At 32.7% G+C, this 27,284-nt stretch overlaps 1 protein-coding gene across 14 annotated transcripts in view; it reads right to left on the reverse strand.

Moving 5' to 3' along the window:
- The window catches only part of SOX5 (SRY-box transcription factor 5), a 1,300,541-nt gene that overhangs the window by 220,593 nt on the left and 1,052,664 nt on the right, over positions 1–27,284 (reverse strand). For all 14 annotated transcript variants that reach the window (XM_056800784.1, XM_007503523.3, XM_056800783.1 and 11 more), the window contains 2 exons: positions 17,636–17,808; positions 8,880–8,948 (listed from right to left, as the gene is read on the reverse strand). In XM_056800784.1, the coding sequence (XP_056656762.1) occupies positions 8,880–8,948; positions 17,636–17,808 (242 nt within the window). The remainder of the gene's footprint in view (positions 1–8,879; positions 8,949–17,635; positions 17,809–27,284) is intronic.

Raw genomic sequence — 27,284 nt, forward strand, 5'->3', positions numbered from 1 at the left:
AATTCCCATTGTTATCATGTTATATCTGTTCTTGGAGTATGTCCTCCCACATTAGCCAAAATAAGAAAATAACTTCATTTATGATTTTAGACTATAGGGCAGTTTGTTATAGGGATTATTTGATTTTTTATACATATATCCCTAGTAGCTAGTGCATCACACAATTAATTTGGTATGTAGCAGTCACTTAAATAATTTTTGTTTCTTTGACTCTGGAACTTTCAACATATGATCTACTTCTTCCAGAAATATTTCACTTTAAAGGAAGATGCCTTTATAAGATATTAAGAAAAGACAGAATTAATAACTAAGTGAAGCAATATTTTTAGGTATTGTAGATATATTTAAGGAGTTTTCTTGGATATTCTTAGACCATAATCATATAGACTCCCACCCATTCTTATATACTCATTAAGACTAGTGCAATTTACTGAATTGATATATACACATATAGCTATGATTTTCATCTTTCTTTTAGAATTGATTTTTAGTCGGTAGACCAAATTTTATATTTATCTTTTAAAAATACATTTTCCCTCTAGTGATCTATTTAAAACATGTAATTTTTGAACTGAACTGAATTGTGTGCTGAGTGGTTCCATCATGTACTCTTAAAATAAGTTCTCATATCTTTATCTTTAAAAATATCTAATACAAATAGAAATTTCACTAAAATGGTCTTTGAAGGGAAAGAGTTATTTTGGGTAAGGATTTTTTGCTGTTTCACCAATAAACCCATTATTCTTTTAAAAAGTTATACATAATAACTGCTTATACTTCCTGCAACATTGACTCAGAAGTTTAATCCCCAGTTTTGAGTAGAACTATTTGATGCCTCAGGATGTATTGTGGGGGGAAGTAGGGAGGTAGTTTTTTGTTCAATGCATTGAATTTTAGTCATCGACTAATGCACCTACTATGTGCCAGTTACTTTGTTAAGTAATAGGGATGCAAGAATGGCAAAGATAGACCCTGGTCTTGAGAAACTCACAATCTAATGATATGAGAGCTCATAAATAATTCTTTACAAATATAGTAGAGGGGAAATAGGAAGGAATCATCAGAGGGAAGATCTTAGAATTAAGAGGGATTGAGAAAGACCTCATGTAGACAATGACATTTTATCTCAGCAAAGGAAGCCATGAACCTGAAGAGGCAAAGATGAATAGGGAGAAAATGCTAGGCATGTAGAGATAGTAAAAGTGACTGGATGAGAGGTGAGTGTTGTTGTTTTTTTTTTAGAACAGCAAAGAGGATAGTGGCTCTGAAATGAAAATTATGGTGGGAGAAAATAGAAGAATACAGAAAAGATATGTTTATGGGGCTACTTTATGAAAACTGAATATAAAGTCTTTTATATATTCAAGAGGTAATAGGTAGTTTATTAATTAGGGGAGTGAAATGGTTAGATCTTCACTCAAGGAAAATCACTTTGATGGCAGAATGGAGCACAAAGTAGAACAGAGAAAGGCTTTTGACAGAGGGACCATTCAAGTTACTACTACCTAGGTATGAGGACATGAAATACTACAAGAGAGTGGTGGCAGTCTCAGAGGAGAGAAGGGGGCATATTTGAGAGATAGTGCAAATGGGAAAAAGGTCTTGGCAATGGATTAAATATGTGAGTATAAGAGATAGTGAGGGTTGAAGGAGGTACCTTGACATTGTAAACAGGGAAGTTTAGAAGGAGGGAGGGATTAAGGGTAAGATAACAAGTCCAATTTTGGACATGTTATACTTAAAATGTCTTCAGGATATCCAGATTGTGATATCTGATAAGCAGTTGGAGATGTAAGGCTTGGAGAAAGAAGACATAAAATCAAGTATTGGTTCTGCTACTTACTTCCTGTGTGACCTTAGGTAAGTTTCTTATTTTTTCTGGGTCACAATTCCTCACCTATAAAATGTAGGGCTTGGACTACATGGCCTGTAAGATACTTTCCAGCTCTTAAACTATGCTCATGCTAGTCTATTATTCTTTTAAAGCTAAAATCTTTTTTTTTCTCCAAAGGAGAAAGTAAAAATAACCAGAGAAGGACTTTACAGATGCTTCTATTTATTACTATATTTGCTCATCTAACAATATCCATTCTTTACTTCAAAGGGACTCATACTTATACCATACACATTGGTGGTAATTTGATTCCATTTGGCAGATACATTAGTTGGAACTCAAGTAGCTAATAAATCTTTCTTCTACATGTTGAAGTGCAATCTTAATTGTAAAGTATTTATATTTTCAACCCTTAAAATTGACAAGGCTACTTTGGAATCTCTTTGCATTCTTGTGTGTGTGTGTGTGTGTGTGTGTGTGTGTGTGTGTGTGTGTGTGTGTGTGTGTGTGTTGTTTGGGTTCCATGCTTTTCAAAGTCATACTTTTCAAAGTATTATTCAATGGATTTTTCCACATACTAATTTATCAAGAATTACTGAAACTATAATGAGGTCAGCGAAATCTGACTCAAATAAAATGAATCCTTTGTAATAAATAGATCTGGCTCATGACTGTAGCTAAATCATTCAATTGCACAGGTAAAACAGCAATTGTTTCTTAGTAGGACTAATATCTAGTCACATTAAAAAAAAAGTTAAGAGCAGTTGGAGTATAAATTGAGAACAACTTTGTGCCATTTTGCTGAAAATGCTAAATGACTGTATTAGAAGTTAGAGGATATATGTTCCCATTCTACTAATAATAGGTTAAGTGACCCTCTACCCCCCACCAAATAGAAACAGAAAAAATTAAACCAACCCCAACCTCTTTGAGGTTGAGAACCATTAGGTTGTGAAATAAGGAGATTAGATTAAATAATCTCTAAGAATTCTTCCTTTAAATTTCAATTATACTATAAAGCTGACCCTAAGATTCTTGTTATTTAATAAAAAAAATTGTTTTATGTTTTTTTCTCCCTGCAACACTTTTCTCTCCTAATGTAAAGTTGGAAGAAACCTTAGTGGTCAACTATGTAATCTCCATCTCAAAAAAAAAAAATGTGTCTGACATCAGATTTGAACCCGGGTGCTCCCAATTTTGGACTTGATGCTCTTTCATTTTGCTTCCTGACTACTCCAGCTTGAAGATTTTTTCTTTTAATTTTCTTGGAGAAATAACCAAGATAAATTAGCTAGTATATCTTCGTGCAAATTTTCCTTTAGAGAATGACACATATTATTATTCCTAATTTTTTTTTTTACTATGTATGTCCAAAAGAAAATACAGGATTTGTCATTTGAAATCTTAAGTGACCAAATGCTAATTCATATTTAATATATTCATGTTTAAAATATTTAAGATTAAAAGAGCACATATGGGATATTTGTATAAATAAACAAATATATTCATATATTCTACAGCTAATTTTTTTTTCAAATGGGAACTGACCTTCTAAAACAAATCCATATAACTTTCAGCCTTCTTTTTATATAACATATTCATCAAACCAGAAAGTTTTCTCTAGCTCTCGTTTTTAAAAATTCCTTTGTATTACTTATCAAGAAAAATATCACATTAAAAAGAAAAACATGTGTTTGTAATGATTTTAGACTTTTAAATATATATATATACATTTATATATGTTATATATATAAATCAGTATATTATTTTTATAGGGGCTAGCAATCTTAAGGTAGCATACTCTTGTTTCTAAAGAGTAGGGCAACAAAAAGAAATATCCATTAATATGCATTCATAGTGGTTAATGTTATGACCTTAGAGAAAGAAATAAATCATATATATTTCAAAATAAGAATGAATAAAAACAATGTAAAGTTAAAAATTGTTCCCATTTAATTCAATCAAAACCCAACAAGCATTTTACAGTTGTTTTAGTCATTTTTAAAAATACAATTTTGGTTACTTGTAAGTTGGTAGCCATTATCAGACTAATATTTGATATGAATAGATTTTATTATACACTCCTCAAGCTTTATTTTCTTGCCCCAAGGAAAAGGAAATTAAGGAAAACACTTAAAAAAAAAGTAAACGGTATTATGTAGAATTCAGGGATTTTCTATATTTTCATTATGTGTATCTACACATGTGACCAATTATCATCAATACTTCTCAGAATTTCTTGGACAGCTTTTCACTAAAGTGAATCATTTAAAATATTTTATCAATTTATAAATTATCCACTTGTCTTCCTCAATTCTTTTCAAAATTATTAGTAGGTGGAAAGTATTTTGCACAAGCCCAGCTGAATATTTCACATTCTCATTGCTGCTAGTAGTAGCTTCTTATTTCTTTCTATTATCTTCATCTCAAAAATAAAATATTCTAAATGAGGTTAAAGTGCATAATTACTGTACTGAGGAACTTTTGATTATCTCATAGCCTTTCAAAACTAGCTGTGACTACCAACTTCATGGATGAAATGTGTTATGGATTGTTTGGTGCTCTGAAGGATAAGAAATACCCAAACAGCTAGATTTGGAATTAAAGGTATTTGGTACAAATCTTGCATCTACTTCTTCCTATCTGATAATTCTTGGGAAAAATTACTTATTCTCTCTGTACTTCCATTTCCTTCTCTATAAAGTAAGTTGGACTAAATGATCTCCAGAATCCCTTCTTGCTCCACACTTAGGATCTTATCATCTGATTTGTATATATCAGAATTGGCAAAGTATTGGTGCAGGTGCTGAGTTGACATTGGAGAAGCTGCTCCATTCCCCCTCTTTCTAGCACCTGAGGAAATATTTTGCATGTCCTGCCCCTCTTTCCAGATACCCAAAGTGAACATTTCCTCCCTCTGCTCTCTAGGGGTAATATGAGGGGTTCACAGCCAGCTTGAAGTTGCAATTTGGGCATGTGAACTTGAAAACCTTTGCCAATGCTGTTATATATATATTCAGTGAAAAGAAATTATAACAAAATGACAAAGACCAGGAGAATCATGTTAAAAAAAGAAAGTGTTAGCTAAAAGTAAAGAGCTCTTCTATGAAAGAACTAAAGAAACACAGATAAAATGACAAGATCCTGATTAACCTTGACTTCTTATTATATATCAATGATAAAACAGTATACATTTCTACACTAATAATTTACTAGGGAGAGTCCAGATATGATTTTGAAAAAAAAGAATGTCTCATCATTTTTATTTACATATAATGATTCACACTATTTCTTAAATTTAAGAATTTATATTTTAAATGAACAATTTCATACTTTGGAGTACAAACTATGACTACATAAATTATAACCAATGTCTTGTAAACCTTAAAATTTCTTAGATTTATAAATGTTGGAAATTTCACCATTGGGAAATTTCATACTTGAAAAATTTCCTATTGATAGTGGGTCTTGGCTATTGAAATGTGAACCCCATTGGCATGGGAGGTTCCTCCTCCTCCCTTCTTAAGATTACTTTAGGACAGAAACCTTTTGCTGAACAATGGAAAGGACTTTGACCTATGCTTAAGCATAGAACAGGAATTTCTTTGAGTCATGATTGATTTTAGAATTGATACAATGGAGATACTTGGAATGACAGAACCAAGTCTTGGAAATTGCAATCTCCACCCTACTCAGTCCTAACAGGATTTAGGAAGGGCTGCAGCATAGATCAAAATTTAATTATTCCAATCTCTACCCTACTCAGGGTAACAGGATTTAGGAAGGGCTGTAGCAAAAGATCAAGATTTAATTATTTGAGAATATGACCTCCAACAGACATGTGCAAAGCCACACACCTCTGGGCGGTCCTGGGTTAAGCTAGAGCCACCATTGGCACAGGGAAAATGATGGACAGTGATTGGTAGATGTGAGAACTGAGGGGAGGGAACTTGGATGGTTTCCTTAAAGATAGAGGGGTCTGAGGACTGGGGGGTGGTTGGAGAGTTTTGGCTCTGAGTGGTTGGAGAGGTGCTCTGAGAAGCTTGCTCTGAAGGAAGCTGGAGGTGAAGGCCCTGGAGACTGTTTCTCCATTTTGGTCACGTGAGTAATAGGGACTGATCTCCTTTCTTTGCCCCAGCTATCTAAGGGCTTGGGCCTTTTGGCCCAGCCTAAACAGAAGGGGTATTTAAGCCCTATTCCCTTCTCTCCCCTTTCTCTCTCCCTCTCTCTCTCTATCTCTAATACCTTTCTTCATCCTGTTTGTAATTAAACTCCATAAAAGGTTGACTGCTGACTTGAGTTTTCATTAAGGAATTACATAGCTGAATTCCTTGGCGACCTTAAATTAATATATATCAGTCTTTTAAAGTGATTTCCTTATCACAGTCTACATGAAAATAGGAAACTATATATGTATACGTTAGTTTCATATATATGATGGTTTATGCATATTGCATATTTATAAACCTACCTCAAACTGTAGTTGTTCTATAGACTAGAAGGCAGTAATGTATTAGAAAATTTCTTTTTTTTTCACCCATTATTACTACACTACCCTGATTTTACTGGTAGATACTATTCCTACCAGGGAGCCTTGATTTAGTATTAGTTAATGCATATACAAACCAAAGACAAGAGACTATGTCTGACAAAATGAAGTAAAATATTAAATATTATGGTGACCTAATACCTGCTAATGGTAGTTAAAGTTAGACTATTTCCCAAATATCAGTCAACAATAAAGATGTCTCAACACCACTCTTCTTTAAATAAGTTATGTCCTGTTCATAGATTATCCCTGAATTCTAGCAGCTGTCACCTATGGCATTGGCTTTAGTTAGAGTAGCACAGAATCCTTTCAAAGGCTCCTTCACCAGATGTGGATATTTGGGTGTCAGAGGTTAGTATATAAGATCTTACCAAAACATATATTTTTAAAAAAATGAAATTATTAAAATATCAATATTACTCAGTTAGCAGCACTCAAAGATAAATAAACATAAAATGTCTGTGCTGATACTAAAAAGAAACAAAGTGGTCAAGTGATATTGTTTCCTTAAATAAAATGACTCTTTTCTGTCAAAAATATTTATACTTCTCAATAAAGTCTGCAGTAATTGAAAAAAAAGGCTTTTATATCTTTGGCTATCCATGGCCCCTGTTAAATCCAAGTAGCTTTCTTGTTGAAGCCCTTTGCCCTATATTTATCTAAGTCTTTACCTTAATAGTGATCCTAAACCTGCAGTACAGTCTCCTAGGAGGTTACTGTTTCCTTTAAAAAAAAACAAAACAAATCAGCCCCCAGTGCTATTCCATGGATTTCTCTTTCTCTTTTAGAACAATCAATCAATTAATCAACATTTATTAAAATCCCAGTTAGTGTTGAGATTATAAAAAGAGGTAGGTCCCTGCCTGCAAGGAGCTCACAATCTAAATCTTTCCAAGAGCTGAAAATCCTGAAGCCCCGGGCTAACCATGCCACTCCATAACACAATAAGTAGCACCTTTAGGGCCAACAATAAATTTTTCTGCTTGGCTTTTAAAGTCCTTCACAACCTGGCCCCAACTTAACTTTCGAGTGTTCTTATACATTTCTCTTCTTCATAAACACTATTGTCCAACCAAATTAGTCTTTCTACTGCTTTTCAAACATGGCACTGTATCTCCCATTTGGATGCTCTATTTATTTATTTTGTATGGGCTATCACATTTACTTGGAATTTTTCCAATAAAATTATCCTGTGACACTTAATTTTGCAATGTTTCATTTTGTATCTATATCATGTATCACAAATAAGTATATGGCACACTTAGATATCATGCCAGGCCTGAAATCATGTTCCTGAGTTCAAATCTACACTTATTACCTGTATAACCTTGGGCACGTCACTTAACCCTGTTTGCCCAGGTTTCCTCATTCATCACAGAAAAGGAAATGATAAACCAATCTAGTATCTTTGCCAAAAAACAACAACCCCAAATGGAGTCATGAAGATTCAGACATGATTGAAAGAATGGACAATAACATATAAGTATATTTGTCTCTTTTGGCTATATAGTAAGCTCTGTAAGGGCAGTGACTATCATATTTTTGATTTATAGTACCTGCCACAAGGTAGGTATTTAAAATTGTTATTGATTTATTTATTGTAGATAAACTGAAGAATATCTAAAAGGAAGTGACTAGAATGGTAAAGGACCTCCAAGATATATCAAATGAAGAATGGTTTAAAAAAATGAAAATGTTTATTAGACTCAAGAAGGGTATGTGACAATTGTTTTGTAAAGGTGTGGATGAGAGGAAAGATTAGATCTGTACAATTGGTCTCCATAGGGTAGAACTAGAAAGTTAAAAAGAGAAAAAAATTAGGCTTAGTATAAGGATAATATGAGTTATCCAAGAGTATAATTGGCTACTTCAGAATGATGTCTCTTTTATCCTCTCTGAAGTCTTCAAGCAAAGGATGATTGGTCATGGGTCAAATATGACATGGAAAGGGCTTTCTGTTCAAGTATAGATTGGATTTGATGACCTCTGTGGTCCCCTTTAACTTTAGGATTCTAAACAGTCACCAATCTTTTGTTTATCTTTTCTCAGTCATGGTCAAAGTTTTCCAAACTGGAAATTATTGCCCTATCTACTACCATTTATATTGAATACCACTTAAGCATATAATGCTATTTCTTTCTGATAAATGACCCTACAGTTCAAAAGCAGATCTGTCCTTAGTTTAAGTTATTTTGCCTTATATATATATATATATGTATATATATATATTTAACATAAGAGAATGCATTTAATCAGGTTTACTTAATTTTCTCATATCAATGAAATAAAGAAATTTAGTCCTTGAGTTATCATAATTAATCTATACAACAGAACCATGGAGGCAAGAACACATGTACCCTTGAAAGGCATTTTTAAGACAAAATTTGGTGAATCAGACTCTAAGTTGTCATTCTGGAGATAAGCCCTATTGAATAATATAGATCTACAAGCAAAGTAATCACACAAAGAAAAGTAATATTTGAGATGATCTCTGACCTGGATTTGTTGTTGGAGCAGATTGATTTTGTGTTGTTGTTGTAGAAGCTGCTGCTGTTGTCTTGCAATCTGTGGAGAAATAGTATACACTTTAAAAAATCTTAGTTTACTTTTAATAATATATTTTTTTAAAAGATGGAGTGTCCCCATTTTACCCAGAATGTAAATTCAATGGCCACTCACTGCCAAATCTCTTGGCTGACTGGGCAGGAATGTTTTAACTAATTTTGTTTTTTAGACTAAGGCAGTTGCTACTCCTTAGACAGCCTGGTGACTATTTGTTTTCAAGGACTCACTTTACTGATGCTATACTTAGTGTAGACACACAATCGGATGTAGACCTACTGAAACTCAGAACTCCCAAAGTCAAGCAATGTACCACCAATCTCTCTAGTAGCTGGGATACCTGTCTTGCCTCTTAGTTTCTAACAAGAATTAGTATTCTTCCACCCTGTTAAAGTCTTACTTGACTCAGATTTAAAAGATGTAAATAGTAAGGATGTCTATCTAAATTACCAGGTTTTGGAGTCAGTTAATGTTAATGTAGTCCAAAGAAAGCAAAGCCTAGGACACTATTTTACTGAAATATTAATGAAAAAAAATTGGTATTGAAGTGTGGATAGAATTCCAGATAGAAATAACTTCCTTGAGATCAGGAATGTAACTCATTTACCTTTTAATTTTTCAGAAGCCTGATATAATAGCTTGATAAATGCTTACTGAATGAATAAGATTACCCTTTATCAGTATGAGAAACAGGCATAACCACTAACACCATTTAGGCCTTTCTTGGTAAAGAAGAACACTATGCTTTGCAACAGAAAATAGGAAAAAGCTATACAAAATGAATATAATTACGTGTAGTTAAGGAAGAATACTGAGCAGAAACCTGAAATGTTTTCCAACATGAGAAAGGTAGTAGGAATGAAAAATTAGAACAAAGATTATGTTATATTCAAGAGGATATGGTATTTTTATCAACAAAGTATTTCTTTAATAATAATAATGATAAGTCAACATTCACAAAGCACTTTCGAATTTATCGAGCAGTTTATTTTTAATATTAAATCATGGAGGTGGTATGTCATAATTGATAAAGATCCAGTCTTCAAGCCAGAAAAATCTGGGAAGACCTCTCACCTTTTATGCATGCTGACTTTGTGACTTTAAACAAGTCATAAACTTTTCAGTTTTCAAAGCAACTTTTTAAGGCTATAAGTATAAGTACCTATCTCAAGAAGGGAGAGAAATTTGATCACTTAAATTTTATTTAGTACCTTGCTTGGTCATTATAATTATATTATAATTTGTATTCTTTTACTCTGCATCTTATTTCTTTATAGAAGTCATTAAGTATATCAGTTTAACGGTTCTTGTTTATTTTTCTGTGGTTTCCCAAAGAAACTATATTATCTGAATATGTTAATTTTATCTTTTCTTTGCTGATTCTTAAGCTTTATTTTTTATTTAATTGGTATGATTAGCATTCCTATGATGAGGTAAAATAATCATAGGGAAAGGGGGGCATTCTTGCTTTATTCTCTTATTTACTAAGAAATTTTCTAGTATTTATTGTAAATAATGCTAGCTTGACATTTGATATATATGGATGTATATATGTATATGTGTATCTATATATACCTACATGTATATATACATATATAATTATTATGTGTACCCTTTACCATTTGGAGTACTTTAATAATGATGAGCATTTTTATAGTACCTACTATGTTATAGGCACTATGCTACACTCTTTAGAAATATTATCTCATTTGATCCTTTTGATAACTCTGGGAGCCAGGTGGTATTATCTTCTTCTATAGTTGAGGAAACTGAGACAAAGAGAGGTTACATGACTCACCCAAGATCACATAGCTAGTAAGCATCTGAACCTGAAATTGAATTCATTTCTTCCTGCTCCAGGTACAGCATTCTATCTAGTAGGTCACCTCAGGGCCTCTCATTTAAATAATGTAGCATTCATGTTTCTCTCTTTTGACATTGTGGTTTTTCATTTTCTTTTTACTGGTACTACAATTGTAACTTCCTCAACCCACTGAATTTTGAATCATCTAATATTCTCCCTTTTCCCCTAAATATACTAGTAGATTGCATTAGATATCCACCTGTCATGCCTCACCATTGACATATGATGAGCCTATCTCTTCCCATCACATATTTCTTTTATGGCCCTTTTATTCTTCAAAAATTTCCATAGATTATAAGCTGCAATTTGCCTATTTCCACCATTTTCCTATTTTCATTTTTATTCAACATAAAAATGACAAATATTGGTATTTTAAAAAGATGAGCCTTTGTTTCCCTAGGAAGTTGTGGTCATTTTAGTAGATCTTTATATACAGTATCTTTGCCAGAAAAAACCCCAAACCCAAATGCATTCAGGAAGAATCAAATTAAAATGCCTGATCGACAAAAGATATAGTATACTTTCTGCTCATTCAAATAGGGGTACAACTGGCTGTCTTTTTGTAGTGAATACTTTAGATACGCATATTGATTAGATTATAGATGATTAGATTTAGATATATAATTAATTATGTAAACATATTGATTGAATACATTCTATAAATTTTCAATTTAAATGCAAATTGTAATCTGGGTAGTAGTTATGCTTCACTCATATTGCCTTTCCTATATGATAGTCAGGTGATATTCTGGTAAATTATCTTTTTTAAGTGGCTCTTCTAATGTTTCTGAGTTTGGGGCAACCAGACAAATCTCATCCACAAAAAGGGTGACCTGGAGGTTTTCACCATTTTCCAAAGAATTCTTCTGTAATGTGTACTTCAGAGCTATCAAAACTCACTCCACAATGCCCTTGGAGTTCCATAGGATTTAGATTAAAATGTAACTGGGGAATGCTTAAAATAAATACAGCTTTGATACAATATAGATAATATTAATTTGTTATTTTTCTAAAATAATATTTACTTGAACATCCATTTCTATTTTGTTTATACACCATCAGTGTACTCAATACTGTATCTCCTATAGCAAAGGGGTAAATGCCAGTGGGGAGAGTACATTTTTGTTTATATTAAACCCTTACCTTGCTTCTGAGAATCAATACTTTGTACTGATTCCAAGGGAGAAGAGTGGTAAGGGCAATAGTGGTTAAGTGACTTGCCCAGGGTCACATAGCTAGGAAGTGTCTGAGACCAGATTTGAACTTAGGACCTCCTGTCTCTAAGCTTGGCTTTCAATTCACTGAGTCATCCAGCTGCCTCCTACCTTTTCCTAATGTTTATGGTTAAATCATCATTCAATAGAGCTATTCTGGATGTTAAGTATTTCAAGGAATCTTGAAAGTTTTGATGTATTAATAGGAAATATCTTATTGGAAAATGACCTTTAAAGAAGTATTTTATTCTACTAATTAATGCTTTTCCACACTAAGCAATGAGCACAATGGTGTATTCCCTTGTACATATATGTCAATTGTGAAAAATATGGTATACTAAGGAATTTTGTTTGGGAAAGCTTTTTTGTTTTCTAATAATAATCTACCTGAGGATTCCCTTTCTTTGTGAATTGATGATTTTTATAAAGATTTTCTATCACTGAGAGAGTAGTCATAGACCTAAGTTGTTTTTGAGGGTTTTTTTGCACATTCTTTTTGGTTATTAAAAAGAGCTAGAATTTTTTCCCACACTTTGGTATCTTCTCCAATAGATATCATGCAGTTCTTATAACTGTAAAAAATTTATAGTGCTCTCAGAATTGTGTCTCTTCCAGTACAAACTGAATAAACTATATATGCAATATAGCAGCTTTTATCATCTCTGTTTTTTTAAATTCCACTTATAGTTTCTCTCTAACATATATTTGTTTACAGTGACTTTTTCTTGTATATGGTAAAAATATTTAAAAAATAATCCATTTTGCCATTTAATTCAATTTTATTGACTAGTTTAGGGCATTTAGTTTTAACATTATGACTTGGGCAAAGACCAGCATCTCATTCCATATAACAAGGTAAAGGAAAAATTGATACATAATTTAGAAATAAAGGGTGATATTATAAACAAATCAGTGGAGCACAAAATAGTTTACTTGTTAGATATGTGGAAAAGTGAAGAATTTATATCTAAACAGGACATATATATATATACATATATATATTTACATCAGGAGATATAAAATAGATAATTTTGACTATGTTAAATTAAAATATTTCTATAGAAACAAAATCAATGTAACCAAGATTCAAAGGTAAAAACAACAAACTGGGAAAAATCTTTATAGCAAGTATGCTCACAAAGGCATCATTTCTCAAATATACAGGGACATGAATGAAATTTATAAGATTACAAAGCATTCCCAGTTGACAAATGGTCAAAGGATATGGCAATTCTCAGATGAAGAAAGTAAAGCTATCTTTAGTCATAAATAAATATTTCAAATCATTATTAATTAGAAAAATGCAAGTAAAAGAATTCCTAGGTACTACTTCACATCTTTCAGACTGACTACTGTAACCAAAAAGGAAAATGATAAATGTTGGAGGAAATGTGGAAAAGTTGATATACTAATACACTATGGGTGGAACTGCAAACTGATAACATCATTCTGGAGAGAAATCTGGAACTATGCCCAAAGGGCCATAAAACTATGCATACTCTTTGACCCAGTTATATCATTAATAGGTTCATATCCCAAAGATATTAAAAATAGGGGAAAAGAACCTACTCATATAAAATTATTTATAGCAGCTCTCTTTGTCTTGGCAACATTTGAAACTAAAGGAATGTTCATTAATTGGGGAATAAGTGAACATGTTATGGTATAGGGTTGTAATGGAATATTATTGTACCATAAGAAATGACAAAGAAGATGATCACAAAAAAATCTGAAAAGACTTATATTAAGTGCTGCCAAAATGAAATGAGCAGAACCAAGAGAAAGTTGTACATAGTAACAATAGTGTACAATAATCAACTGTGAATGAATTTACTCTTATCAAGAAGGCAAAGATCCAGGACAACTACAAAGGACTCCTTAAAAAAAAAAGATTATTCAACACCAAAAAAGAACTGATGGAATTGGAATGTAGATTGAATTGATAATTCTTCACTGTATTCCTCTGTGAATTTTTCTCTAGTGTAAGCAATAGGTCTTATTTCAAAACATGATGAACATGAAATGTGTTATGTGATAACACATGTACAACCTATATCATATTTATTGCCTCCTTGGGAGGGAGGAGGATGGAAAAGAAGGACAGAACAGGACTTACAAAATGTTAGAAAATGCTTATTAAAAAGTGTATTGATATGTAACTTGAAAAAATTTTAAATTGATCAATATTTCCTTCTTAGCTAAGCATGTAGTTTTCCTAATTATAGCTTATTTTCTTATATTGTTTTAATACTATATAATAGTTCTTTAAGATTTTTATTATTCAACTTATTATTTCCATTACTATATCTTCCATCCTGTTCATTGACATTTTATTATTGATTTTGAGAGGAATTTTACCCTTTAAGTTATTTATATTGTAGCTATACATTATTGTATTTTGGTAACCTTGGTTTATTACTTATTTTCTGATGCAGAATGTGAGTAGTAAAGCATGAGCTTCTGAGGTAGGTAGGTAGAATCTGGTACCATAAAGTTTTTGAGTGTAGACTGATTGATCCTTCTGGTATGGTTCTTAGTAGAAGGCATGACGTTTACTCTGTTTATTTTTGTTTGTTTGTTTTGTTTTGTTTTGTTTTATATGGAGCAATGAAGAAAGAAGGATTTTCCAGAGATTGAGAGACAAGACTGCACTCTCTGTAAGAAAAGTGTTTTACTCTGGAGTTTTAGCTTTTCATTTAGAATATAGGCCTGGGCTTCAAGTCACACAGCAGTTGCTAGATACAGCTTTCTAAAGTATTGACCTGGAACACCAGCAAGCTCAGTCCAAACTGATAAAAAGTAGGACTACGCCTAATAGGAACTACTGACAATTTTCTTTATCCTGGTCTATGTGCTTATTTGAAATGCTAGGGGCTGAGAAGAGTCCCTGCCATTTTGGGCAAAGGTGGGGCATGATATGCCAAGAATTTCTGAAATTTTGTTCCTGAAGAGAAGATAAGGGCAAAAATGACCCTTCAAATTCAATTCATATTTTGGAATATAGGCAGGTATTTCTTGGGACCTCAGCAGAGTTTCCACACTGTGATTAAGTGTGAGTTTGGGAAAGTCAGGCAGGTTAGAGAATGAGTTTACACCTAATTCTATATCAGTAAGTATGCCTCCCAAAAATTTGTGGTTTGGCCAGGACTGTTGGTGGGTCCTTGAGACAAGCTCAGGTCCATCTAAGCAGCAGGTGAAGTTCCAATGGCAATTTATTATTGATAAATTAGCTGCTGGAGGATCTATCTGATTCCTTTGGATTTCTTCCTGAAGGAACATCTTTATAGGAAACTGAAAAGTATTTCATGAACATTATCTCACTTGATCTCTAAAAACAACTGTATGAGGCATTATCAGCCTCATTTTACAGATGTGGAAACAGCTGAAAATCTTTTCCATAGTCAGTTGTTTGGTTTCAAAAGCAATATGTGAACTGAAGTTTCTCCTGACTCAGCTCACAGACAAATAAATACAAGTGTCTCAATTCATCATCAATATAAATATTCATTACTTAATGTTTATACCCACCATTAAAATGTTTTTAGCCTTATATATGGGACCTATTTTCTGAATCAGATTATTATTGAGAAGATCTAAAAACATCTAGTTTTGATTTCTTTTATGACAATCAATAATGATAAAAAATGCCTCACAGAATTTTGTTTTCCCTGTAGATATTCCAAAGCATCCACTAACTCCCCCCTCCCTTATTTATGGAGAAACATTCTAGTACATGTATAAAGAAGTAGGTAATAGAGAAGAAGGAATGATTTCATCCTAGACTATTCACACTTTCCATGTTACTCACTATAATTTTCTTGGGTCCCCTTTCTCCAGTGTTACTAGGCCACTGGATATTTTAATCATTTGCTTAGACAGTTCAGGAACTTCTTCAGTTCCTATAAGAAGTTAAACTTATTCTGATTCTGTTTTCTATGCTTGAGGATTAAGTAAAAAACAAAAGAACAACTATAATCAAATTTGTTCTTAATTCATATTATTCCTCGATAGAAAACTTTCAGGTTTCTCTCCCTCTCTCTCTTTCTCTCTCTCTCTCTCTCTCTCCCCCTCTTCTGTATTCAAATCAATACTCTGTATTGGTTTCAAAACAGAAAAGCAGTAAGGGCTAGGCAATTGAGGTTAAGGGACTTGTCCAGGGGTACACAGCTAGGAATTGTCTGAGGTCTGATTGGAATCCAGGACCGTCTGTCTCTGGGCCTGGCTCGAAATCCACTAAGCCACCTAGCAGTACCTCAGGCTTGCTTGCAAGGCATTGATGTAATTATGAAGCTTGGTATCAGAACTATGGAACCAATGCATTCAAATGGAAACAAAACAAATCAAAACAAAACAAATGTGCTATCTCAAGTTGTATCAATACAGTCTGAAAATTTTTAATAATTTTCTCCTATTTAATGAGTAAGATCAAGTTGTTTAGGTCAGATTCTTATTTTATGGAGAATTATGGCTTTTTGTGTACTACTCTTTTGTCATTTTCTTTTTTATTGCTGATAGTCAAAGTTTGTGGTGCATAAACTCTCTACCTTTCAATGCAGACTATACATGTAGTAATGTGTGTTATATACTTCAGGCTTCATCCTCACTATCAATGATTAAATACAAGGTAAATGTGCTTTACCAGAACCAATTCAGGCAAAACATTTACTCTTTATTGCTGTAGGATGCTACTGGCCTGAAGAATTATGCAGAAAGTTCTAATGATTCCCTTGAAAATACTGTGTGGTGAGGATTAGATCCATAAAAGGATAAAAAGATCTGGTTTATTCTACAGTCACCAATAAATATCTTCTTTTAGTTCCACTGACCTGTAGTGCCCTACAAATTGGAATTATTTCTCAGAGTTGCTAGGAGATTCTAAGCTATTTGACCACTCACAGAAGCAGTGACCATCACTCAAATGGAACTCTAAAGTCTAGATTTAATCCCTATTTGTTCACTCCTTCATACTATAACATAGAAAAGTCACTTTACTTCTCCACGCTAATATTTTTTCATAGGCAAAATGGGAAGATTGAAATTAATAATTTTGAGCTCTAACAGTTTATGAATCTGTGATTCTATGCTCTAGTTGGAGAGAGAGAGAGAGAGAGAGAGAGAGAGAGAGAGAGAGAGAGAGAGAGAGAGAGAGAGAGAGAGAGAGAGAGAGAGAGAGAGATTGAATCTTTCAGGATCATTCTAGACCAACAGAGAACCCCACCTACTATGTTACTGAAATCTTTCAAATATCAACCTCATTGATTCTGGAACTAAATCCTCTAGGCAGCTGTCTAATCACCCAAGGTATGGCAGAAAGAGAATTTAAGTGTGAAGGGTTAGGAGAAAGCTCTGCTATATAAGTATCAAAAGCAGTCTTTGGGGCTTTGTAGAAATCATTGCCATAATTTTTATCTTCTGTGACACAAGCAGAGAAAGCAGCAGAATAGTTATCTTAGGAAATGTCTAATTATTAGTCCAGTTTCTTTCCCTCATGACTAAAGGGGAGTAGGGAGAGAGGAAAGCACCTTGAGCTATTCTTTATTTAAAAACAGAAGGATACTTGAATGAGTTACTCCACAATTTAGATAAAGATTATTCCTCCACATTTCACTCACCTGTTCTTGCTGCTGCTTGGCCAGCTCCATTTGCTGGCGCTGTTTCTCAATTTGGGAGGCAGCCAGCTTCTTCTGTTCATCATGAGCTGCCAGCAGCTGTTCTCTCAAACTGGTCAGCTGATTGATCATACCCATGAGCTGCCTCTCTTTCTCAGCAAGGCTTTCTGGAGTTCCTAGTAATCATATGGCAATAAAAAGGGAAAAAAGAAAAAAAAGGAAATGAGAAAAGGGTAATTTTCAATGACAATGATTCTTCCAATTCCCAAAGTTTTTTACATCCATACATATATTTATATGCACATTCCCAATTCAATTTTAGAAGACTTTTTCTTCTCAAAGAAAATGAACAAATCATATTTGTCATTTAAAAATAACACCCCCCATTGAAAACTGGTTGATTTATCAAAACAATTTCTACTATTAGTGAATTTCACTTTCCAGGAATTTCTGCCTCATCATACAATCAAGGAAGTAATATTCTAACTGAATTGCCACTGTGAAAAGCTAAATCCCTATAAATATTGCAAAATGGACATATATAGTTGAATTCATACTATTTGAGATTATAATCATGTAAATTGATCCAAACCCAACAGAAATTGCAAAAAGCAACTAATGCAGCCACTTCAGAGGACTAATTGTCTGCTTTAATTAGTACCTAGCAAATATAAATTGGGGGATTGGGGAATTCAGAAATGTATGATGCTACCCCTTTTCTGAAGGAGATTATTATTAGGTCAAGCAAATAAGGCATAAGACTATGAAATGTTAAATAATAATAAAAGATGAAAATTTCAGTTTGAGGTATTATTCTAAAAATAACCTTCTTTATACGACTATATTTTTAAAGAAATAAAGCTGAAAAGAAGTCTATAAAAGGTAGCTAAATCTTGGGCCTCTTAGGCAGAAGCCAGCTTAATGCTTTCTCCAGAAACATTTTTTAATTTGAAAAAAAATGCTCACCATAATTGGAGATAGGACCATGTGAGGAAAAAATTAATAGAATTTGATCAATATATATGAACATATTTATCAAATTTAAGTTATATAAATAGATAATTTTGACCAATGCGTTAAAATATCTTTTGGGTATACAGGAAATGTGAGAATTTCATTGACAGAGAAACAGTATCACTTTTAAAGGTTCTATTAAACATCACCAGATAGACAAGACCCCTATGGTAAAGTACTAGCAGTAGGAGAGAAAATACTTTTTAATTATAATTTTCACTTCAAATGTAAGACACTAAGCACTATTTTAATAATGCATTTGCCACCTGTACATGTAATTAGATAGAAGAGCCTGTTACAACCAAGTCACCCTTCCCCACCCCACTTCATTCCTCCCTGTCTATTTATACTGAAAAAGCATGTGGCTTTCTCAGGATGTACAGCTATAGTTAGTGGTTTCTAACTTTTATTTGTCCATTAGGGCTTGGCATAAAATCACCAATTTATTTTACAAAAAACAGTAAATGAACACTAAGAAAAGACCTCTGTATGATTATAAACATAGAGGGTATATGACATATATATATATATATACATATATTTGTATTTCAGATAAGTTTTAAGAGCCTACTAAGAGTCAGACAACTCAATAAAGGTGTTTATTGGTTATAGAAGTCAGGTAGTAAAGTATGGTTGCTAAATCACCCTATGAGGAAAATGAAGGAAAAAATGAATGAAATTTTGTAGTTTGTAGTTATACCAGCAATTTCAGTAACTGTATATTATTAAGCAAAACACTAGCTTAAAAACTATTGGCTAAAAATTGTTATGTTCACAGAACATGGTAGCAACATTCTTCATTAATATATATTTAAGTATACAGGATTTATCATGATTTAAAAACCTGTGAAATACCATTCATTAGAAAATAATGTATACAATGTATCCTTAGTATGTAAAAGATAAATAGGAAAAATTTATCAGTCTTGTGATAAGCTTTCCATATTTAAAGCTAAAAATGCAATCATTGTGCTACAACACAGAGAAGTAAAAGTTAAAAAAAAAATAACAACAGGTTTGCTACAGTACCCTAGAGCAGTAGTCTCCAAGATTTTTTAATTGCATACTCCCATCAGTTAAAAATAAACTGAGAAATCCCTTCCTCATATATGTAATTTTACTTACTTATAAATTATATACATATACTACAATACTAATAATTATATACATTTAAAATTTGCAAAATAAAAATAAAAGGATGAAGTAGATGAAATAATATTTAGAAAATTCATTAACATTAAAAACATTTTTCTCATGAAATATTAATAATGACATATTAGTAAGTATAACATGATTGAATATGCTTAATTATATTTTAAGATTCTTTGCTTAAAACTTTGTGATATATCAATTCAAAGTTGTAAGTTCAATTTATTTTGATACTTAGTTTTAATGGATAGTGTAGCTGAGAAAGTCAATTGATGAAGGTATGTTGATTCAAATGTAAGATGAACATCACTGGATATGCTTATGAAACTGTGACACTAATTTTTCATTCCTATTCATAAGTTAGGCAAAGTATATTCTCAAAATTCAGTTGGAATTTTCTATTTTCTTTGGTATAAATAAATTGTCCTTACACATAAATTATGGATTGGGTTCAAAAGACCCTGGCAATAAAAATTGGAAGATTTTAAAATAAGCTGATGAAAAATAACATATTCATTAGAAATTCATATATATATAATCTATTCATAAGCCTCCTCATTAAAAAAACTAAAATAAACCTAGTGAACTGTATCTAACACTTAAAGCCAAAAATGTAATATGAGTACCACTATTGTTTAAAGATTAGAGAAGAGGTCTTGTCTTTTTGCTTCAAGTAAGGCTTATATTAATTTCTTTCTTTCCATAAAACACAAGTTTTGTTCATGTATTTTGTATTTACACCAGTTTTTATAGTTACTATGGGACATTGAGAAAATTTTGTACTCTTTAATATTTCAATTCAATATCAGAGTTTGGATTTATCAAGCTCTAAGAAAAAGAATATTAAAGAATCCCCTTTTTATTGTATTAATGCACTTTGATAATCCTCCTTGATTTTCTTTTTTTTTTTAAACTCTTACCTTCTGTCTTAGAATTATTACCATGTATTGGTTCCAAGGCAGAAGAAAAGTAAGGACTAGGCAATGGGGGTTAAGTGACTTGGCCAGGGTCACACAGCTAGGAAGTGTATGAGGTCATATCTGAACCCAGGACTTCCTGTCTCTGGGTCTGGTTCTCAATCCACTGACACATCCATCCAGCTTCTCCCACAAGTGATCTTTTGGAACACAATCTCTAAATAACTGGGAGAACACTAGAAAACTGTATAATTATTTAGGTACATTGTTTCAAGTTTCTGTTATTTAAATTTATCATTTATGTGTGTGTGTGTGTGTGTGTGTGTGTTTATTACCTGAATTATCTTACTAGGTCATAAGACCCATGAAGGTAGAAACCCTGACCTAAATAAATCTTGTGTCTTTCTTTTATGGCATGCCTACTATGGTGATTTGTAGATTTGTATGTAGGAAGTTAATAATTATTATATTGTAGTATAAGAATTCTGTCTTCTTAGATTAAAAGGAATTAGAAGGAATTCCTTCTAGAAGATTCTTTCTAATTCCTTTTAATCTAAGAATACAGAATTTGTCATGTTAAAGTAAATGGAAAGTTATTAATTTCTATATAATCAAGTCTTCCTTCCCACATTAGATAACTATTCTTTTGTTCTGATATTATTTATTATTTAGAATATCAATGCATCATTTTGAAATGAATTTTTTTTTCTTCTAAATTTTTGTCTAGAGTTGGAGTTGCCTTTAAGAAGGATTTCATTCATGAAACCTGGGAAGAATATGCAGTACTTCCTTTATGGAACTCTGCCATTTGGATTGAAAGTATTTTGGATTGAACCAAATTTAATTTTTTTTCTGGATTTATCTTCAGTATTTCTTTTTGATGCTACTTTGGATGTTTTGATGTTATCTGGATTTTTTTAGTGCTGATATTTTTTTCTATCTCCTCAATGCCCATAAATTGTTACTCAATAAAGGAAAAGCATACTGGTACTCCATCAATTTATTGTGCAAAAAAGATAAGAGTAACATGTATAACTATATCTTAGCTGTCATAAAATTTCACTACATTTTGCCATTTAATAAAGGTTATAATTGAAAGAAATTCTACAAAAAGATAAAGTTATTTACATTAAAGCCAAATATCAAAGACTAATAATTATGGAATGTTTTTGGCAACTTTTCTGTATGCTTTATTAATAAAAACCTAGGATATTAATTTTAACAATTAAATATACTTTATTTTGAGAGGTTCAAACATATAGTTAATAACACGACACAATTTATAATGGACAATTTTGGTGCAGGATAGGGTATTTGAAAGGTCATTTTTATTAATCAATATTATAATTTGTCTAAATGTCCTTATTTGCCTCCAATATCATAAAATCTATCATTTATTTTAATATTATTTATGACAATATTCATCTCAAAATCTTAAACCAAAGGGAGAAATATGTTTAGAAAGATTTAGCATTGATTTAACTTATGAACCACAGACAGATTTCTTTCTAAAATATTTCATATAAAAGCAGCTGATAGGCATTTTCAAGCTATGGCCTTAAATATTCTCTAAGTACTAGACATCCTTAGTATATAGGACAGGCAAGAGTAGCCTTACTATCTGATTCCCTTTCTTTAAACCAGTTATAATATCACACTGATGTAAGGAAACTGGCACTCTCCAACTGACCACAGAACAATAATTATTATTATACTAATTCTCTGTTGTCCTAGCAGATGTCAAACTATTAAAAGCTCAAATTCTCTGTGCTAGTTTCCTTTCAGTGTCAATGAAACATTTTTAGTGGTAAAACTACTAGTAGACAACAACAGAGAAGATAATTAGCACATCGAGATGAATATTTTAACAGCTTATTATAGTAGAAAGACTGTTGGACTTGGAGTAAAAAAGAAATCTAGGTTCAAATCCCTGTTCTAACACATTACCTGTCCCATGTAATATTTTTAATATTTTTTTTAATTAAACCCTTACTTTCTGTCTTGGAGTCAATACTGTGTATTGGCTGCAAGGCAGAAGAGTGGTAAGGGCTAGGCAATGGGGGTCAAGTGACTTGCCCAGGGTCACACAGCTGGGAAGTGTCTGAGGCCAGATTTGAACCTAGGACCTCCCTTCTCTAGGACCTATGTAATATTTTCTAATGACTTTAGTGTCTGTTGAGAGTTTTAATTGAGACATGCATGTTAAGATCTTTGTAAACATTAAATCTATATTAATGATAGTTGTAATAATAATAATTATTATTAATTAGCAATGACTACATGATTTGGATTTGTTTTTACTGTAGATTTAAAGATATATATGTGTAATATTTATGTTACATATACACTATATTAATCCTATTATACTTATAAAGTTGCTATGGTTCAGAGAATTTAAGTGATTTACCTGTGGTAATTGTAAGGATGATTTTAGAAGATAAGTATTGTTTTATTAGTTTAGGGATAAGAAGTAAAGTGGCCAGCTTGAGAAAGAATTGGAGTTTGAAGCAGAGCTGAGAGCATATTGAGTTCAGATGTTGACAGTTATAACCATTTTTCTGTGTCAGTTACTCTCTCTGGCAGTTTAGTTGGTCTCTGGTGGTTGGCAGAGCCACTCACTCTGAGACTCTCAGGGCTGGAAGAGGTAACATCTTTGTCTCTCTCTCTGTCTGAGGGAAAGATCTGAAGGAGGTGTAAACCTTAAAATTTCTTAGACTTATGAATGTTGGAAATTTCCCCATTGGAAAATTTCATACTTAAAAAAATTTTCTACTGATAGTAAGAACTCTATTAGAATGTAAAACTCCTTGGCATGGGAGGATCCTTCTCCTCCCTACTTAAGACTACTTTAGGACAGAAACCTTTTGCTAAACAATGGAAAGGGCTTTGACCTATGCTTAAGCATAGAACAGGAAGTTCTTTGAGTCATGATTGATTTTAGAATTGATACAATAGAGATACTTGGAATGACAGAACCAGGTCTTGGAAACTACAATCTCCACCCCACTCAGAGTAACAGGATTTAGGAAGGGCTGCAGCAAAGATCAAGATTTAATTATTTGAGAATATGACCTTCAACAGACATGGGCAAAGGAACAGACCTCTGGGCGGTCCTGGGTTAAGCTAGAGCCACCATTGGCATAGGGGAGACATCTACAGTGATTGGTAGATGTGAGAACTGAGGGGAGGGGACTTAGATGGTTTCCTTAAAGATAGCAGGGGTCTGAGGAGGAGGAGGAGGTTTTGCTCTGAGAGGTTTTGCTTTGAAGGAGTCTGAGAGGAGAGAGGTCCTGGAGGGAGAGTTCCTGGAGAGGTCTGAGAGGAGGGCTTGCTCTGAAGGAGGCTGGAGGTGGAGGCCCCTGAGACTGTTTCTCCATTGTGGTCATGTGAGTGATAGGGACTGATCTCTTTTCTTTGCCTCAGCTATCTAAGGGCTTGGGCCTTTGGCCCAGCCTAAGCAGAGGGGGTATTTAAGCCCTATTCCCTTCTCTCCTTTCTCTCTCTCTCTCTCTCTCTCTCTCTCTCTCTCTAATACCTTTCTTCCTCCTGTTTGTAATTAAAAACTCCATAAAAGGTTGACTGCTGACTTGAGTTTTCATTTAGGAATTACATAGCTGAATTCCTTGGCGACCTTAAATTAATATATATCAGTCTTTTAAAGTGATTTCCATATCACAGAGGTCAGTGTTTTTCTTTCCCAACTTGAGAAACACAATTGAATATTCATTGTGGTTTTTATAGATTGTTTAACTCTGAGAAGATCAAAGAAAAACCTAGTCTTTGGTTTGGACTCTGAGTCTTAACTTCCAACTTGATTCTTGGTGAGACTTAACCAGCTAGTCTTTGCTATTTTATAATTTGAAGGCGAAGTTAAGACTTATATAATAGCAGTAGTTTTTATTTAGATAGTTTAAATTTGGGTTAGTCAGATCAGGGAGGAGTAGTGTAGCCTGTGAAATACAGGAGAAGTGGAATCAGGGAGTTTATTTGGGTGGATTTAGAATCCCTTACAATTAGAAATCCTTTATCCTTTTATATTTCAATAAATATTTTATTTTTATAATAAGAGTCTCTTTAGTGTACTTGGCCTGGCCCTGAAGGGAAGTTCACATTTGAGCTTCACTTCATCACTGAAGATACTTTTGATTACATGTATCAAAAGCATCCAAATCATTTTGAACCTATATTGAACAGTTTTTCATATAAATATTTTATTTTTATAACTTGCCAATTTATTTTTTATGTAATACATCTAGACTGTCATAGAAGTAGCATTTAAAGTTTTCTCTTTATAACTTTGGATCTTTCACTTCTTTCCCTTATGTCATACTGCTTTACTAGCAAAATGTTTGAACATAATATTTTATTTTGAGGAACTATTATAGAATCTTAGAGTTGAAAGGGGCTTAGAAGACATTATAATCAAAACTTTATTTGAAAAAATATTCCTTTCTACAACTACCAACAAGTAGTCACCAATCTTTGTAAAATAGTTTAATCCTGCCATTTTGGTGATTTTATTCCTGATACTTCAAAAAACTAAAACCTCAGTTTTATTACCTTAAATTAACAGATCACAAATAACCATGATTATTATGTGTAATCCCAGTCCTTATTCAAGTTTACTTGTCTCAAATGGTCAATTGTCAATGAATTTGCATAGTCAATTTTCCTCAAAATCTTACATGTTATTGAAAAGATGATTTACTTTAATTCATGCATTGAGTTTATGTAGCATATGTCTTTAATTAACAAGACCTAATAAGGCATAATATCACTGAATGATTTTTTATTAATCTATTATTCATACAGAATTGTTTAGTGTTGCTTTTGTGCATATTCTATTATACTATAAAATTTGTCTTCAGGGAAAAAAATTCTGTCCCTATGACAAATGCAGCTAATTTATTTTAACACTTAGTATAATACTTCTCCAAACCCAGGTAAATTTTAGTTATAGAAAATGTTAGTACACAAAGAGAATAGTGGAGTGTAGAGTGCAGGTATCTTTTTAAGAATAAAGAGAATTCATCATATACATATAGGAACTAATATAGGCCATAAACTTCTGAGAAAATGGAAAATTAAGGCAAACCTAGAAATTTCTGGGGAAGACTTCAATATTATATAACCTTGTCAAAGAAGGCATTTTTTTTCCTACAGCTAACCAAGCTAGCCATATTTGTAAAAATGTTTAACATGTAGATGTTTGATTAGAAGTAAAAATCATACCAAATTAGAAAAATATATAATATTAACTGATAACATTATTTTGTTTTTTAAGAACTGAACAAAAGAGCTAAAGTGCCTATATTTTTAAATAAGGATAACCAAATGGACACAGTCTGGCAGAGATTTTTTTGCAAAGTCTCATTAAAATAGATATGGTTTCAAAAAGCAAGATTTACTCCCCCAAATCACCACAGACATAATCTGATGCTATTCTATTGTATGAAAAAATAAAATTAGTACCTTAACTAAGTTCTAATACTTGAATTCCTTATACACATTCAATTCTATTCAACAATCATTCCTAAATTGTTTGCTCTTAGGTTATTTTTGAAATGTTCTGCTAGCTCTGGGGTTATGAATATGACACACTGGGTGTTTTGTTTTTCTTCCTGGAGGATACTCAATTGCCATTTTGATTGGCACATGCAAGCTTTGACTATTAGAGAAGAGGGCCTCCTGTTTGCTATGACTTATTGATGGGCTGAGTTCTCATGATTGACTGATAAGTCAAAATTCTATCAATATACAAAAGAGGCCAGTTAGCTATCACTCTTCTTTCCAGTTTTAAAGCATAAGGACTTTCTGAGCTTTTGAGAAGGTCATTTATTTGTACCTATAATCTGGGAACATGTGTTTACCTAAACAAGGTGGTGCCTAGAATGGGGCTGCCTACCTTTTGTGTGTTTCTTTTGACACAGGTTCTAGAAAGTCCTAGAGTCCCAAGGCTTGCTCTTGGGGATATCTCCCACCAGCCAAGAGAGTAAGGACTGGAGTGTTTATAGTTGCAATAGTAGTAGAAGCAATAGTAAGGAAAGACTGGTGGCTAAGAATGAGTTATCAGAAAAAGAAATACCTCCTAAAAGAAGATGCCCCATTAGTCTGTGATTGGACTCTGTTTAGTGGAGGTGAAGACTGAACAGTAGTACAAAACTATTTCATATCCTAATAAGGCTTGAATACTAATCTCTCAATTGCTTTTATGAGTAGTAATGGGTTACTAAGTTTATGCTACAGCTCTTTTGTGCTCCTCATTACCTTTTCTGAATAAGAATAAAGGATATGTCCAATAAACATTTATATTTGCATATTGCATGTTTTCTTGCTTCTTCCTTGTGTGTGTATATGAGATGGGAGGTGGGATACAGTATTAGACTAGAATTGTGAATGAAGTGAGAATTTAGTACCTACCCTATCCTTATGAAATTTATTTTCCTTTGCAATGAAATCCATACAAGACTACATATCTGGGTAGATAGCAGAGAAAAGCAAGAACCCCAAATCCCTGCAAGTCTCAGCAGCAGATGCTAGATAAAGATGAAAACTGACATTGTTTTATGACT

This window comes from Monodelphis domestica, chromosome 5, assembly GCF_027887165.1.
Source record: "Monodelphis domestica isolate mMonDom1 chromosome 5, mMonDom1.pri, whole genome shotgun sequence".
Taxonomy (NCBI): domain Eukaryota; kingdom Metazoa; phylum Chordata; class Mammalia; order Didelphimorphia; family Didelphidae; genus Monodelphis; species Monodelphis domestica.